The following is a 13206-nucleotide window of genomic DNA, read 5'->3' on the forward strand; positions in this document are numbered from 1 at the left end:
TAAAATTGCAGCTATCAAATAAAAACAAAAAATCAGAATGTGAACAATTTCTTTGTTATTTGTTTTAAATATATAACAGTATAAAGTGAGTTTATTTTATATAATCCCTTTTTTCGATGCATTACGAATTAAAAAAAAAAAAAAAAAGAAAAGAAAAGAAAAGGAAGTGTGTTGCTCGAAAGGACACTGAATCTGCAAGCCTGACGATTTGTAAAGAGCTCGAAATAGAAACATAAAACTTTTTCCTTCTCGAAAAATAATATCCGATATTGATACGTTGAAATGAATGAAACGAATATAAGCAGCCCGGAGGGGTAACGCAAAGGATTATTTGTTTTAAAAAGTCAAATCTGTTAACTGTTTTAACCAGGAGTGTGAGAGACCACGTGGGTAATGGAGTGAAACAGCTATCGTGACTGGTGATGGATGTTGCTACACAGAGGGGCTTGACAAGCGGGAGAAAAATGGAGTGGCTGAGCGATAAACGGAGCTCAGCGCTGGAGCAGGCTCTTTCCCCGCCGGTACACACCGCGGGCAGCCCGGCTGCGCCCGAGCCTTCCCCCGCTCCGCTCTCCGCCCGGAGCGGCGAGAGGGAGCAGCGCTGAGGGGCGGCGGGAGCGGGCACCGAGCCCCGCCGAGCCCCGGCAGCGCTCTCCCGGCGGGACAGGTCCCAGCGGGGCCCAGGAGGTGCCGCGGCCCGGGCAGGCTCCCCCGGGCCGGGCTCTGCCCGCAGCGCTGCTCCCGGCGAGCCCCCGGTGCCTCCGGCGGGCGCGGTGATTGATGCCGGGGACCGCCGCTCACAATAAACGCAAGGCTCCCCGCTGATTAATTACACCTAAATTCGCTGGATTTACGCGGTGAATTCATATCATTTTGTTATTAGGAGACGGCATGGTTTTTTTCTTTCCTTTTTTTAATTTTTTTTTAACTTCGTGGCAGGTAGAAGCGACCTAAAAAAGCGAGAATCCAGTGGGAAGCTTTTGCATATAAAAACAAATTAAGTGACTTCAATCTCGAAGTATGCGTAATATCATTTGTCAGTATCACTGGACACTATTATTCATCAGTGTGTCTGAAGTGCTATTATGCTACTACAATGTCCTGCATATCAGCTCAGGAATTGTTAAACTCTCCTGCAGTTTCCCCATTTGCAATAGCAGTCCGTGCTGGTCTGTGCCAACTACGTTTTGCAATTCCACGAATTCTTCCTGTAATGCTGCTGTAATTAATTCCTCCAGGACCCTGATTTTTATTAGAAGTGCCCGCCCGATGCATTTACAGCAGGAGATTTCCCTTTAACTTTCTTTCGCTTGACAGTTCATTTATAAGAACCTCCCCCACAATATCCACTTTTTTCCCCCCTCCTTTGCTTTTTCATAAAGCAATACACTTATTCATCTTGTCACAGCTCGCGGCCACTGTGCTCCGTGCCGCCCTTGGGTGACGGTGTCCGAGACGAGGCGCCCCGGGAGCCGCACGGTGCCCGCGCCCCGGCGCCGCCGCAGCTCTCCCGGTGCCCGCCCGGCCAAAGGCGCTCCCCGCGCCCCGCTCCCGGCTCTGCAGTTCTGGCCGCGGCTCCCCAGCGGAGCCCGAGCCGGCTTCAGCCTCCGAAGGGAGCCCGGAGCGTCTGTCAGGCAGGCTGGACGTGGTGGAAAGCGCTGGGAGCAGAGCTCCGCTATCCGCGCTAAACCACTCTCTGTCTGCCCCGTTTGGCGTCTCCTGAGCGGTGAGAGACCCTCGGCCCTCGCCCCTCCTTGTCCTCCCACCGCCGGGGGCTGGAGCCGGGGACTGAGTGAGGGGGGAGCAGGTGCCCGGCTCGGCCCGGACCCCGCACCAGCCCAGGCGGGTTCTGCTGTGGGGTCCCCAAATTCATTGCACCGCTCCGGACTCGGCACGCCCCGGGTGAGCCGCACCGGGCACCGGTGTGCCCACGGAGCAGCACCCGCACCCCCTCCCACGGGCTGCGGGTGGGGGCTGAGCCATCTCTGCTGCCGGCAGCGAACGAGGGGAGACATTTCTGCGCTGAGCCGCGGAGCTGCGAGGCTCTCATCTCGAAAAAGCCGGAATTGCCGGAGCTTTGGCTAAATCGGCCCTGGGCACCGCGGGGCTTCGCGCCCCTTAAACCCGGAGATAAGAACGACCGGTCCGGTCGCTGCTTGCCCGGGGGCCACAGGGCAGTGGTTCGGATTAAACATCTCACACCTAACATGTGAGAGAGAACAGGACGTCCCTAACGCCATTTACTCCTCGCCATGGTTTATTATCGACGGTACCGTGAGATGATCTCATGGAACCAACAGCTCCGCTCAAAATCTCGGCTTTGGATGGGGTTTGAATGAGGAGGAGGAAAGCGAGGTCTCCAGGGATTTGCCTGCACTGATTCCAATCTGAATCCTTGGCCCTTCGAACGGCCACAAAGAAGACACTAAAAATAACTTATTTTCATTACAAAGATGCTTTTAAAGAGAAACGAGAGGAAGGGGGGGAAACATTTCTACAGCGGGGATTAATGTAAGTTGGAGTGGAATAAAAGGAAGTCAACGCTGAGCAAAAAGGGAACTTAAAAGGAAACCAGTAGTAGATCATATAGAGTTTGTTTTGGCCTGCACTGCAGTATTACCGAGTTCTTGACCTCTGCACAGAAAGAGCTATAATCTGAACCGAGACTCCTCCACTTTTAAAGTCTTTGCAAGTGTGACTCACAGTAAATTTTCAACATCGAGCATGTTTACTACATTAAACAGCGCGAGGTAGAAAAGTTCACATCACCGTTTTAATGGACCCGCAAACCCCTGCCTGAGATTTGCGCGGGTTTGTCACCCGTGTCCAGCCACAGGCGCGGGGCTCCTTGGCAGCGCAGCGGGCCGGGCCATAAACAGAGAGCAAGTAGTGGCTGGGGCGAGACATTTCGCTGATCGTTTTGCTTCCAGCCCAAGAATTACGATCGGTCAACCATTTCTTTCTTCCCGACTTTGCCGCGGTTCGGGAGAGAGGGCGCGGCGCTTGAGCCCCAAGTGTCCCCGCGCTGCAGACGGGCTGGACCCTCCTGCCCACGGCCACTCGCGACCCGTCCCTGCTTCCCGCGGGTCGGGCTGGGGCCGCGCTCCGCGGAGAGCGGGGGAGCCGGGAGGGTCCCTCGCACCCAGATGGAGAGATGGCGATGAGGCGGAAGCGAGAGAGAGCATCAGGTGGAGGTGACTCCCTCTGCATCCTGTCCCTCTGCTCCCTCCCTCCCCCTCCGCCCGCCGAAGCATCACCCCTCGGGTCCTGCTGGAGGCTGCGGATCCAAAATTAGGATGGCCGTCCCTGCGAGGCGCTGCAAGGCGACACGGACCCGCAGCCCTGGCTGGGGTGAGAGGGCGAGGGATCCCAAACCAACGCTGTCCGGGTGCCCCGAAAGAGGCAGAGAGGAGGCGGTGCAGGGAAGCAGGGCCGCCGCACCCCGCCGGGGGCAGAGGCAACACCACCTCCCGTTCCCCACCTCGCCTTTTCCGCCACATGCCCCCCTCTCCACTGCTAAAGGCGAGCGGGAGCGCCAGTTGTCCCCAGGCGGTGTGGGGACAGACAAACGCCCCATGCCGGGGCTGAGCACCGGAGCGCTCTCGGAGCGCTCCCGGGGCGCGCAGCGGGCGTGGGCAGGGTCGCCAGCCCCGGCGCTCGGATTCGGCCACCGAGCAATCACTTGACAAAGCAGAGCTGTCGAGCTTGACCTGAACTGCGAAAAGCAAAAGGAATCTTCAAGAAGGAGGTGCGGGATAAATACGGTCATGAAAAAAAACCCAAAAATATCACTATTATGCCAAATCAAGATAAACGTTTAAGGAGAGTGCGGTCTTTTTCAGGGCGTTGGCGATGTGGGAAAGGAGTCGCACCCGTTTCTGTACCGCAAAGACTCATTTGCCTTCCTGACCACCTTTTCCAAGCGGTTTTGAATGTGTTCAATAAGGGATAAGGAGAGGCCGCGCCGAGCTCAGCCACCTGTGCGGGCCTCGCTGCGGGAGCAGCCTGGGGCTGCCCTCGACGCGGAGCAAGCGCTGCCTCTCTTACACCCCCACACACCAGTATTGGCTCCTGAGAGGTTTAAAGGCTTAAATCCTTATCTTACTGGAGTAAGCCGTAAACCTCCCAGCGAGCAGGGCAGGATCAAGGCTGAGGTCGGGAGGAAATCGATCCCCGTGGCGCAGCGCTGCCCTCCCGCGCCGGGCGCTGGTCCCCAAGCCCTGGGAGGGAGGGAGGTGGCCGCCTTAGGGAGGCGACCTCTGCGCTCACCCCTGCCTCAGGGCAGGCACATGGAAGAGAGAACTCTCGACGCTATCAGCATTCTCCTATCGCGTTCACACCTGCAGGCCCTGCCGCTTCCAGGAGCGGGGCGAGGGCGAGCCCCGGGGCTCGGGGGGACTGGGGAAGGCGGCGGCTGCCCGCGACCGCTCGGAGCTGCCCTCTCCAAGCCTCCTCCAAACCATATTTATAGATTTCCCTGCGCGGCGAGCAATCTCTGTCACTTCAGCGCAGGAGTTCGCCCCGCCAATTATTCTGCAAGCTAATCTCTCTGGATAGGCTTCTTTCCTTCCTTCATTACCTCATTCCCTCCTTCCCTTGACGTCAACTCACGTTCATTAGCGAAGTGGCTTCTGGAAGTGACAGAATTTTGTTGTCTCACGTCCAGTGCCGGTTAATCTGAGATGATATAATTGGCCTACAAGAGGAGCCGCTCGCGGCTTCCTTCGCAGAGGCACATTGTTTTGTGTGCGAGAGTTACTTAGCAACTCCAAGATACGGGATTGGCTCCAAGTTCACAAAAAGTTGAGGAATAAATTTTGGGGAACTTCTTTCACTCTCTAAACACGTTGTAAAACTCCAACGCCCAGCCCCCATGTCGGACAGAGAAAAATAAAAACCAACCGGGAAGCCGCGCTTGCCACGGGCCCGTCTGTTGGCAAAGATATCTCGTTGCTTGCACCAAAGTTCCAGACGCACCTTTCTCCTAGCAAGGAAATCCGATAGGTTTATTGCCTCGATTTCAATAAATAACCTCCCTGCAGGCCAGCTCCCATCACTCCTGGCAGCCATCGGAACGACTCTTGGCCTGCAAGACGAAGCCCTTGGACGGAGCTGAGTTTTAGTCGCCTGAACCACGCTGTGCCCGTGGCTGCTGCTGGCCAGCCAGCGCTCCCACACCTTCCCGGCCTGGGGAAGAGCTCCGGGGCTGCGGGGACTCCTAGAGCCAGGGACGGAGAGGAGGCGTGTGGCTCAGCCGGGCTGCCCCAAGCGCTTTCCCCCGCTGCGGTTAAGGGCAAACCCCAAATTCATCAGGCCCAGGGAGTGCGGGGAGCCCGGCTCCCGCACCTGCTGAGGGAGCGCAGCTCCGCCGGGATCCTCTGCCGGAGTCGAGCGGCGCCAAGCCCGGCTCGGGAGGGCGAGCCGGCCGGGAAACCTGCGAGACACAGCGGGGCCCGCCACGGAAGGCGCGGCATCCTTTTTTTCGTTTTGTGGGGGTTTAGGGATTTCGTTTGGTTTGGGTTTTTTTTTGTTGGTTTCTTTGGTTTTATTGACTTTTTTGCTTGTTTGTTTGGGGCAGTTTTGCCTTGGTATGGTTTGGTTTTTACGTGTGAATCTTCTTTTTTGGGGTTTGGTTTTTAGTGGTTTTTTTTTTTTTTTTTTGGTTGGTTGGTTGGTTGGTTAGCTTTGGTGTCTTTTTTTGTTGGGTTTTTTGTTTTTGTTTTTGTTTTTTGAGAAGGGAAAGAATAAATCTGTTTCCTCGCATAAAGGAAAAACTGTTCTAACGGCATGCGGGGGAGAGATCGCGTCCCAGCAACAACCCGCGCCCAAGGAGGGCAAGCCAAGCTCCCTGCCGGCCGAGGTACCTGTTGTAGGGCGTCCGGAGGAGCAGCGCCTGGCTGCCCGTGCAGCTGTCCGTCGGCGTGTGACAGCCGTACACCGGGGGAGGCACAGAGTACTGCTGGTCCCCTGCGGAGAGAGCAGCACAGAGTTAACCCTTGGGGCCAGCGGCCAGCCCTCCGCTTGCCCTGAGCTGAACGGGGGTCTCCAGGGTCCCGTCCTCCAGCACCGGGCAGCTCCGGCTCCGCGCCGGGCCTGCGGCTCGCCAGCAGCCCGACAGAGCCCCGCGGGAGGCAGAAATTACCTAGGGAGGGCTGCTGGCTGATGGGGTCCTCGTGTTTGAAGGAGTGGTTGGTGAACTGAGCGGCGGGGTGGGACGGCGTGTGGCCGTAGCTGGGGGTCCCGTCAAAGGCCACGGTGCTGTAACCTGGCGGAGAGAGCACAGCGGGTTAGCGGGAGCATCCGCCGCCTCCCTGCTGGGGACCCACGGCCACGCACCGCGGGCTGCAAACGCCTCGCAGCTGGGGCAGCTCGCCGATCCCCCCGCGGGGAGGATGGGGACAAGGACAGGGCCAGGCTCCCTGAGCCCCTCCGTCCCCTGTGCCACCGCCCCTCGGCGCTCGTATATCTCTCTCTGCGGAGAGAGCCGTGCCGAGCCCGCGCCCAGGAGCGGAAAGTCGGAAGTCTCGTTCGTCTTTAAAGAGAACAGATCGGTTTCGGTAATAAAAAGGATGTTTTCATTAATTGTTGCTCATATTAAAAGTGGAAGATTTCCATCTGCTCGGTGTAGTCATCTGGCGCTTCCAATTTAGAAGTTACCCTTTAATCTTGCGCTTTTTTTATTTTGTTAAGAGCGGCTTTCTGAAGAGTCTGCAATAAAGAGGAGGAATATTACGTGCAAAAATAAAACTCCTCCTTTCAGCGAAAATTGCTCTCCAAAATAATAAACAGCCTATTTTGTTTCCTACACCGAGCAGATTCAGATGGAAAGAGACCACCTCTGCTGACCCCGGGCCGGCACAGAATCGTAAATCAGGTGCTTGGACACCAACTTTCATTAATGACTTGGAGCTGGCTAAACAACTTCAGCTAAAAAAGTAATTACAAAGTAATATTATCTCAGAGGCTTCTCGGCTCATCAGCATTTACTCCGAGAACTCTCCTCCGAGAGTCACTCTTAAAAAAAAAAAAAAAAAACCCGAACAAAACCAAGCAAAACAAAAAACCCCAACCAAAACAAAACAAAAAGTCCGACGCGGGTGAGTGAAAGAAACCAAAGGGTCTACGAGCGCTTTCTCCCTCACACTACCCTCCCTTAACCCGCTTATTCCAGCACGGGCATCCCTCACGGACCCGTCTGGATGTGGCTGGAGAGGGATTTTGTCACTCGAGACGGAGCACTCGGGGCTGTTTTCAGGCACCCGTCTCAGCTCCCTTTCGGCGCTGGTCAGGTCTCTGCTTCTCCAACGATCAGCAATCACAGCGGGTTTCAGAGAGAATGAAATGGAGAGGCAGCAAAGGCATTCGAATGTTGCTTCTCTGTTTTGTTCTCTCTGCTGGCAGACTAGGTCCAGAGGCATTACAGGACTTCATTAACTCGCGCGGCTGAGCGGGAGAAACGGAGGGAGCTACAGGAGGAATGAAAATATTCCAGAAAGCTGTAAAACCTTCACCTTCGCGGCGATTTTAAGTCGGCCCGGAGGCTGCGGGGCTGGCATAGGAGTGGGACTGGCCGAATGTCCCTCACATCGCCCTGACCCCGGGAGCAGAGCTCCTTTCGCCGGGATGTGGGCAGCGTTGACAGGCCGGTACCTAACGGGCTCCCATCCCGCAGCTGCTTCTCGCTCCTTATCTCCTCCCTCAGACCCCAGGGTAGAGGCTCAACCTTCAACTCCCTTTTCCCCGTTTCCCTCTGTCTCTTTTTTAGCTTTCAGAAAACACTGACACTTTCTACGTTACTTTTGGCCCGCCACAGAGTTTCGGTGACCTTCAAAACTCAGCTCGGAGCAGGACGAGGTTTTGGCCGCATTTTCCGGTGTTGCCTGACCCAAAGCTTCAGGAATGTGATAAGAAAGTTGAGTTCTGAACCGAGCTGCCGATAGTGAGGTCTCTTTAATTAGGGCGTTATCAGAACTAGGCCTGATTAAAATGTGCTGAAAATAATTGAAAGTTGTACATCTGGTGGAGAACGGGGCCCGCTGGAGGCATCCAGTTGTTGGAGGAGCCCAGCTGGATGAAAGAGGCAGGCAAACCAGAAGAGGGAAATTGGGCAGAGGTTTCAAAGCCTTAGCTTCCTACCCCCCCACCCCATCCCATCCCAGACTTGGCAGAAATGTCATCACAGAGCCAAGGTAGCGTCTTTCCCACGGTCGGAGGAACCTCTCAAAAAAAAAAAAAAAAAAAAAGGAGTTCAACCTTGAGGAGAGCCAAAGCAAGAACAGTTTATCCATACACGAAAAAAAACCACCCTTTGCCGAATTTCTCTTTGCCGTAGGAGCCCTCTCTCTGCGTGTCACCGAAAACAGCTCTGGGCCCGCACAGGTACGGGTGCCTGCGGTGCTGCAGACGGAGCGCCGGCCCGAGGAGAGCCCAGCGTGGGCTCCGTGGGTTGGGGCATTAAAGGTTCGGTTTCTCCTCGGGCTGGGTAAACCCGGACGTTAGGATGGAGCTGGCTTGCAGCTATTTTGTCCCTCGCTAACTCGAATTTATCACCCTCGCCCTTTTCTCCGCTTTCTCGTCCCTATTTCTGCCCAGCGACTATGAATCCCTTGCAAGGTCTAAAATCTTTTCAGATTTCAAAATACATCTTTCCCCGTCAGAGTCCCTGTCCCGGCGGGCTCCGGGCCGTTCCCCTCCCGTCCCGCAGCCGGAGCTGGGACCCCGCGGGGCACGCAGCAGCTCCGGGGCCTCGGCAGGGCCGAGCCTCTCTCCAGCTCCAGGGATGCCGCCCATTTTCCCAGCCGGGATCGGCGGCATGGCCCAGGAGCCCCGCTCTGCAGTTTCCTCCGTCGGAGCCCAGCGCCGGGCGAGCCCCTGGGGCAGGGCCCGGGGGTCGAAGGCACCGGGGACCGCGACCCGGTACTGCCCGGGGAAGGTCTGTGCTGAACAACCCTGCCACTCGCTGCAAACCTCGCCCGGCGGCCGGCACCGAGCGCGTCCGCCGGCCTCGGCCCCTGCTCTGCCTCTCGCCCTGCAGCCCGAACCGCCCGGACCCTCCCGGGACGGTGCGTCCCAGCCCCTCTGTGGGTGCGCGATTGCTCCCCCGGAGCACAGCAATCCCGAACTGCGGGCCGGGTGCGGGGAACCCCATCCTAAAAGCAGAGAGACCCCGGCCACCCATCCTGCTCTGGCAGGGCCACTCTGGCACTCTCTGCCGATCCCCGGTTCCCCGAGCAGCGGCACCTCGGCCGCCCGGCTCCCCTCGGTCAAACTCCCCCGGCGCCTCGCCCGGGGCCGGGCAGTGCGGGGCAAACCCCGGCGCGCCGCCACTCGCTCCGGGGCCAGCTGAACGAGGGCGAACGAGACCCGAAAGGTCTCATCAACCTCTTCCCACCCTGGCCCCTTTTCCTTTCTTCCCCGCGTTCGCACCCGCAAATGTTTATACTGCAGGCGCTGGAAGAAGAAGGATGAGAGGCTGACCCCGGTGCCACACGCGGATGACACTTTGCCCGGCCGTTCAACCCTCGGGAGCCCCTCAGGGCGGTGCGAACACCGGGGTCCGCGGGGAGTTACGGCCGCGGAGATGCGGACAAGAAACGACGAGACACCCCCGCTTGTGCATTCCAGCCCGGGAATACTCAGCCCTCCCCAGGTTAATTCGACAAGTGGCTTGAAAACACAGCGCTTTTCGGATTCAGGAGGAAGTTTGGAGGTTTACCCCCGCCACCGCCCCATCATCCCCGAGATATGCAGAGGGAATTCTCTCGGGCCACGGGCCCCAGCTCCATTCCAGGACTTGTGCCGTCTCCGGCCCGAACAAACCTTTGCGAAGGCGAGAGGCTGCTCCAACCCAGGGAGGGGGCCGGGGGGCTCCAGCCCGCCTGGCAGAGCCGCCCGCTGCATCTGCTGCCCCGCAGGAGGGGTGGGGGCCGAGCAACTCGCGGCTCCTAAAGCTCCCGGGAGCGACGTGGCTGCCGCACAGGGAGGGAAGGGAGGCACGGCAGGGCTGGCTCGCCTAAACCCGGCTCGGCTGCCGCGGAGAATGACCGGGCTTGGTGTTTACATCAGGAGCGGCCCTGCGGGGCTGAGCGTGCGCCTCCGGGGGCCGACCCCGCGCCCGGGGCTCCCGGCAGCGCGGCCCTTACCCTGGTTGCGGATGGCTTGTTGGCTCTCCAAGCAGTTGGGCAGGTAGGGCCCGTTGGGGAACATCCGAGCCTGGCCCGAGGGCGGCTGGCTGGGCGGCGGGGCACCGAAGGGCCCGTAGCGGCAAGCCCCGGCCGTGCCCGTGAACTGGCCGGAGAAGTGGACGGTGAAGGCGCTCAGGTACTGCTCCTCGTGCGGGTCCGATCCGTTCCAGCTCGGCTCCTGCTTGATGAAGGAGTGCGGCCCCAGCGAGCCGTAGGAGGCCCCCGGGGGAAAGTCCAGGACCGGCGCCCACTGCGCCGCGCTGCTCACCGGCATGGTGCAGTTGCTGTTGCCCGGCAGGGAGGGCACGGAGGGCAGCAGCGCGTTGAGGTCTCGGACGTCGGAGCCCATCTGCTCGCAGACCTTCTGCCTGCCGCCGGGCAGCCAGTCTCCCCCCGGGCCGCACTTGTTCCAGGACACCTGGCCCCTGCCCGCCAAGCCGGAGGCCGGCTCCGGCTGCAGGCACCAGGCCGGCGAGCTCAGCCCTTTGGGGGAAGTTTGCTCCGCGACGCAGCTCCCCGGGTCCAGCCCTGCGGGAGCCGGCAGCAGCGACAGGGAAAGGTTGTTCTCCAGGATCGCCTCCGGGCTTGCACCCGCTCGCAGCGCGGTGTGCGTGTGTCTGTGTGTCCGCGTGTGCGCGTGTGTTTGTCTATCTGTACGAATGTCCGCCTGTCCGAGCTAGGGGGGCACAGCCGCCGCGCACGCCTCACCTCGGATGCCTGCTCACCCTCAACTTTGCAAAGCTCAAATAGAGGCGCTTGCAGGGGAGGAGGAGTCAGCCACGCCGATCCTCCATTCACACAACCTCCGCCGAGGGGCTGCCCACAGCCCGCTCTGCTGAACCCAGCCGGACCAGACGCGCGGGGGGAGGGGAGACACAGGAGGGTCTGGGATGGAGGGGGAGAGGTGACTATGGGAGAATATATCTCCCCTACACATCACTCCCACCCTTCTTCTGGTGCAAGCGCCACTAAATCTCACCCTAACGTCCCTCTGCTTTAGGCGAGACTGGCGGGACTGTTAGAGGGATCCAGGTGGCCAATAAGTACGTGCTGGCTGACTTCCCCCGCCAGCTCCGTGCACGTCCGTGGGGATTCCCGAGGGCGGCGAGCTCGCAGGCCCCGGGGACCGCGCGGAGAAGCCTCCGCCCTTGCAGGAACCTGGGGAAATGACACGACCCGGGCCGGGCGGACCCCGTTCCTGAGAGGGGAAAGTGTCTTTCCAGGTGCCTCTCCCGCTACGGGAGGAACCAGCGTCTCCAGGAGCTCCTGCGGGCTGCGAGCCGCCTGCCCGGCCCTCCGCACCCCGGGCGCTCCCTGTCCCGGGGCCGCGCACGCCGCCCGGGGCTGGCCGGGCCGGGGCACCGAGGGCTCCGCGGGCCGGGGAGGGCTGGGCGCCTTTGCAAGGGCCCCGGGGCCGGCGGGCGCCCGGCCCTAGCCCTGTCCCTCGGACCTGCCTGTGTGCGAGGGGAAGGAAGCAGATGGGCGGGCGGGGGAGGACGGCAGCGCTGTGAGTAACCTGCTATTGAGAGATTCACCTGGCACAGCTCCCGGGAAGGCCCGGAGCCTCTCCTTCCTCTCCAGCCTCCTGGACAGCGGCTCCTCAGCGTTCATCCCGGGGGCGGCGGCCGGAGGCCCCCCGAGGGCACCCAACACGTTATCCCCGGACGGTCCTTACTGCCTGGAGGGTTCGGGTGGGCCCCGGCAGGGAGGGGTACCGCGATTCTGGCGGTGCGGGAGCGCACCCAGACTGACGGCCCAGGCAGGAAGCGGCGGGGTGGGCGGCAGAGCCCCGCGGGGCGCGGCGGTACCTGCCGCGGGCAGTACACGCTCTCTCCGAGGGCGAGGAGGGGAATCCTGCCGCCCTCCTGCAGAACTACCGATGAATAATCAATCACCCGGGGCTGTGGGCTTCTCGCGGGGTCGCACCGGCCCCGCCGCCCCGTCCCTTGCGCGTTGTCACCGGCCGCTGTCAGAACCGTGGCACCGCAAAGCGGGGTCACCCCCGCGACGCTCAGCCCGCACCCTCACCTTCTCCTTTGCGGCGACAGCAGCGACAGAAGCGCCGTGAAGGCTCACCTGCCACAGGACACGCCGAGCCCCTTGTCTTCCCCGTGACAGCGCGCACCTCGGGATTTCCTGTCCCTCGCGGCATCCAAGGTTATCGCAGGCATCGTCAACGTCGGAGAGGTGTTTTAAGATTCAAAGGGTAAATGCTACAACAAAAGAAATTAAAATAGGTCGTTATTGGAGCAGCCAAGTATAATTTCATTTTCTCTTAAAACTAATTAGTCATAACAGTCGGTTTTTTGTTATTAGTGAAATTATTTTTTACAAACTATTTCAGGTAATTCCCTTTAAAAACCTCTCTTTTGGCTCACACATCTATTTATTACAAAGCTCCACGTGTAACATAAGGGCGAAATATTTGTTCATTATTTTTGCTGATATCAAATATCCTCTAAGTTTACAGGACGTGCTACCTCAGAGCCCACGGCAAACTAAGATACCCTGGACGGCACTTGTGAATTCAGCCCGTGCGGGGAAATCGCGCTGACCTTGCTGCCCGCCGGCTCCCGCTCTGCCTCCCGCTCTGGCCGCACCGGGGCTCCCGCACACCGCGGTCACCCCCTGCCCGGTACCTGCGGGGAGCTGCGGGACCGGGACAGGGGCTGCTGCTGGCTTGGCTCGTTTCTGTGACGGACCGACGCACGAGGTTGGTTGAACTCGGTACCTTCAAGGTCTTTCACAACCTAAACGATTTTGTGATTGATTCTATTATCTCCGGCTCTGCGATGGACACCTTACATATAGGAATTGAAGTCTTTGGCCAGCCTAAGCAGGGAATTTAATTTCCAATAGAAACTAGAGCTCTCTAGGAGCAAACAGAAAATGCGTTGCCCTTAGAGGGCTGTTTTTCGAGCTAGCAGAGGAGTTTTCTCTTTTCTTGAAATAACCTAGCCTGATAAATCATCTTGAAAGGGAAAAATGTTTTCTTGATCTCTTAGCTCTGCATTACACCACC

The 13206-nt window shown here is 58.9% G+C and overlaps 1 protein-coding gene across 7 annotated transcripts in view; it reads right to left on the reverse strand.

The window, feature by feature from the left end:
* The window catches only part of WT1 (WT1 transcription factor), a 33298-nt gene extending 22765 nt beyond the window's left edge, over nucleotides 1–10533 (reverse strand). For 6 of the 7 annotated variants that reach the window (XM_050975218.1, XM_050975217.1, XM_050975220.1 and 3 more), the window contains exons 1-3: nucleotides 10143–10533; nucleotides 6143–6265; nucleotides 5865–5967 (exon numbers count right to left, since the gene is read on the reverse strand). In XM_050975218.1, the coding sequence (XP_050831175.1) occupies nucleotides 5865–5967; nucleotides 6143–6265; nucleotides 10143–10533 (617 nt within the window). The remainder of the gene's footprint in view (nucleotides 1–5864; nucleotides 5968–6142; nucleotides 6266–10142) is intronic. The other variant, XM_050975221.1, reaches the window with a different exon arrangement.
* Between the last annotated feature and the right edge of the window lie 2673 nt (nucleotides 10534–13206).

This window comes from Serinus canaria, chromosome 5, assembly GCF_022539315.1.
Source record: "Serinus canaria isolate serCan28SL12 chromosome 5, serCan2020, whole genome shotgun sequence".
NCBI classification, from domain to species: Eukaryota; Metazoa; Chordata; class Aves; order Passeriformes; family Fringillidae; genus Serinus; species Serinus canaria.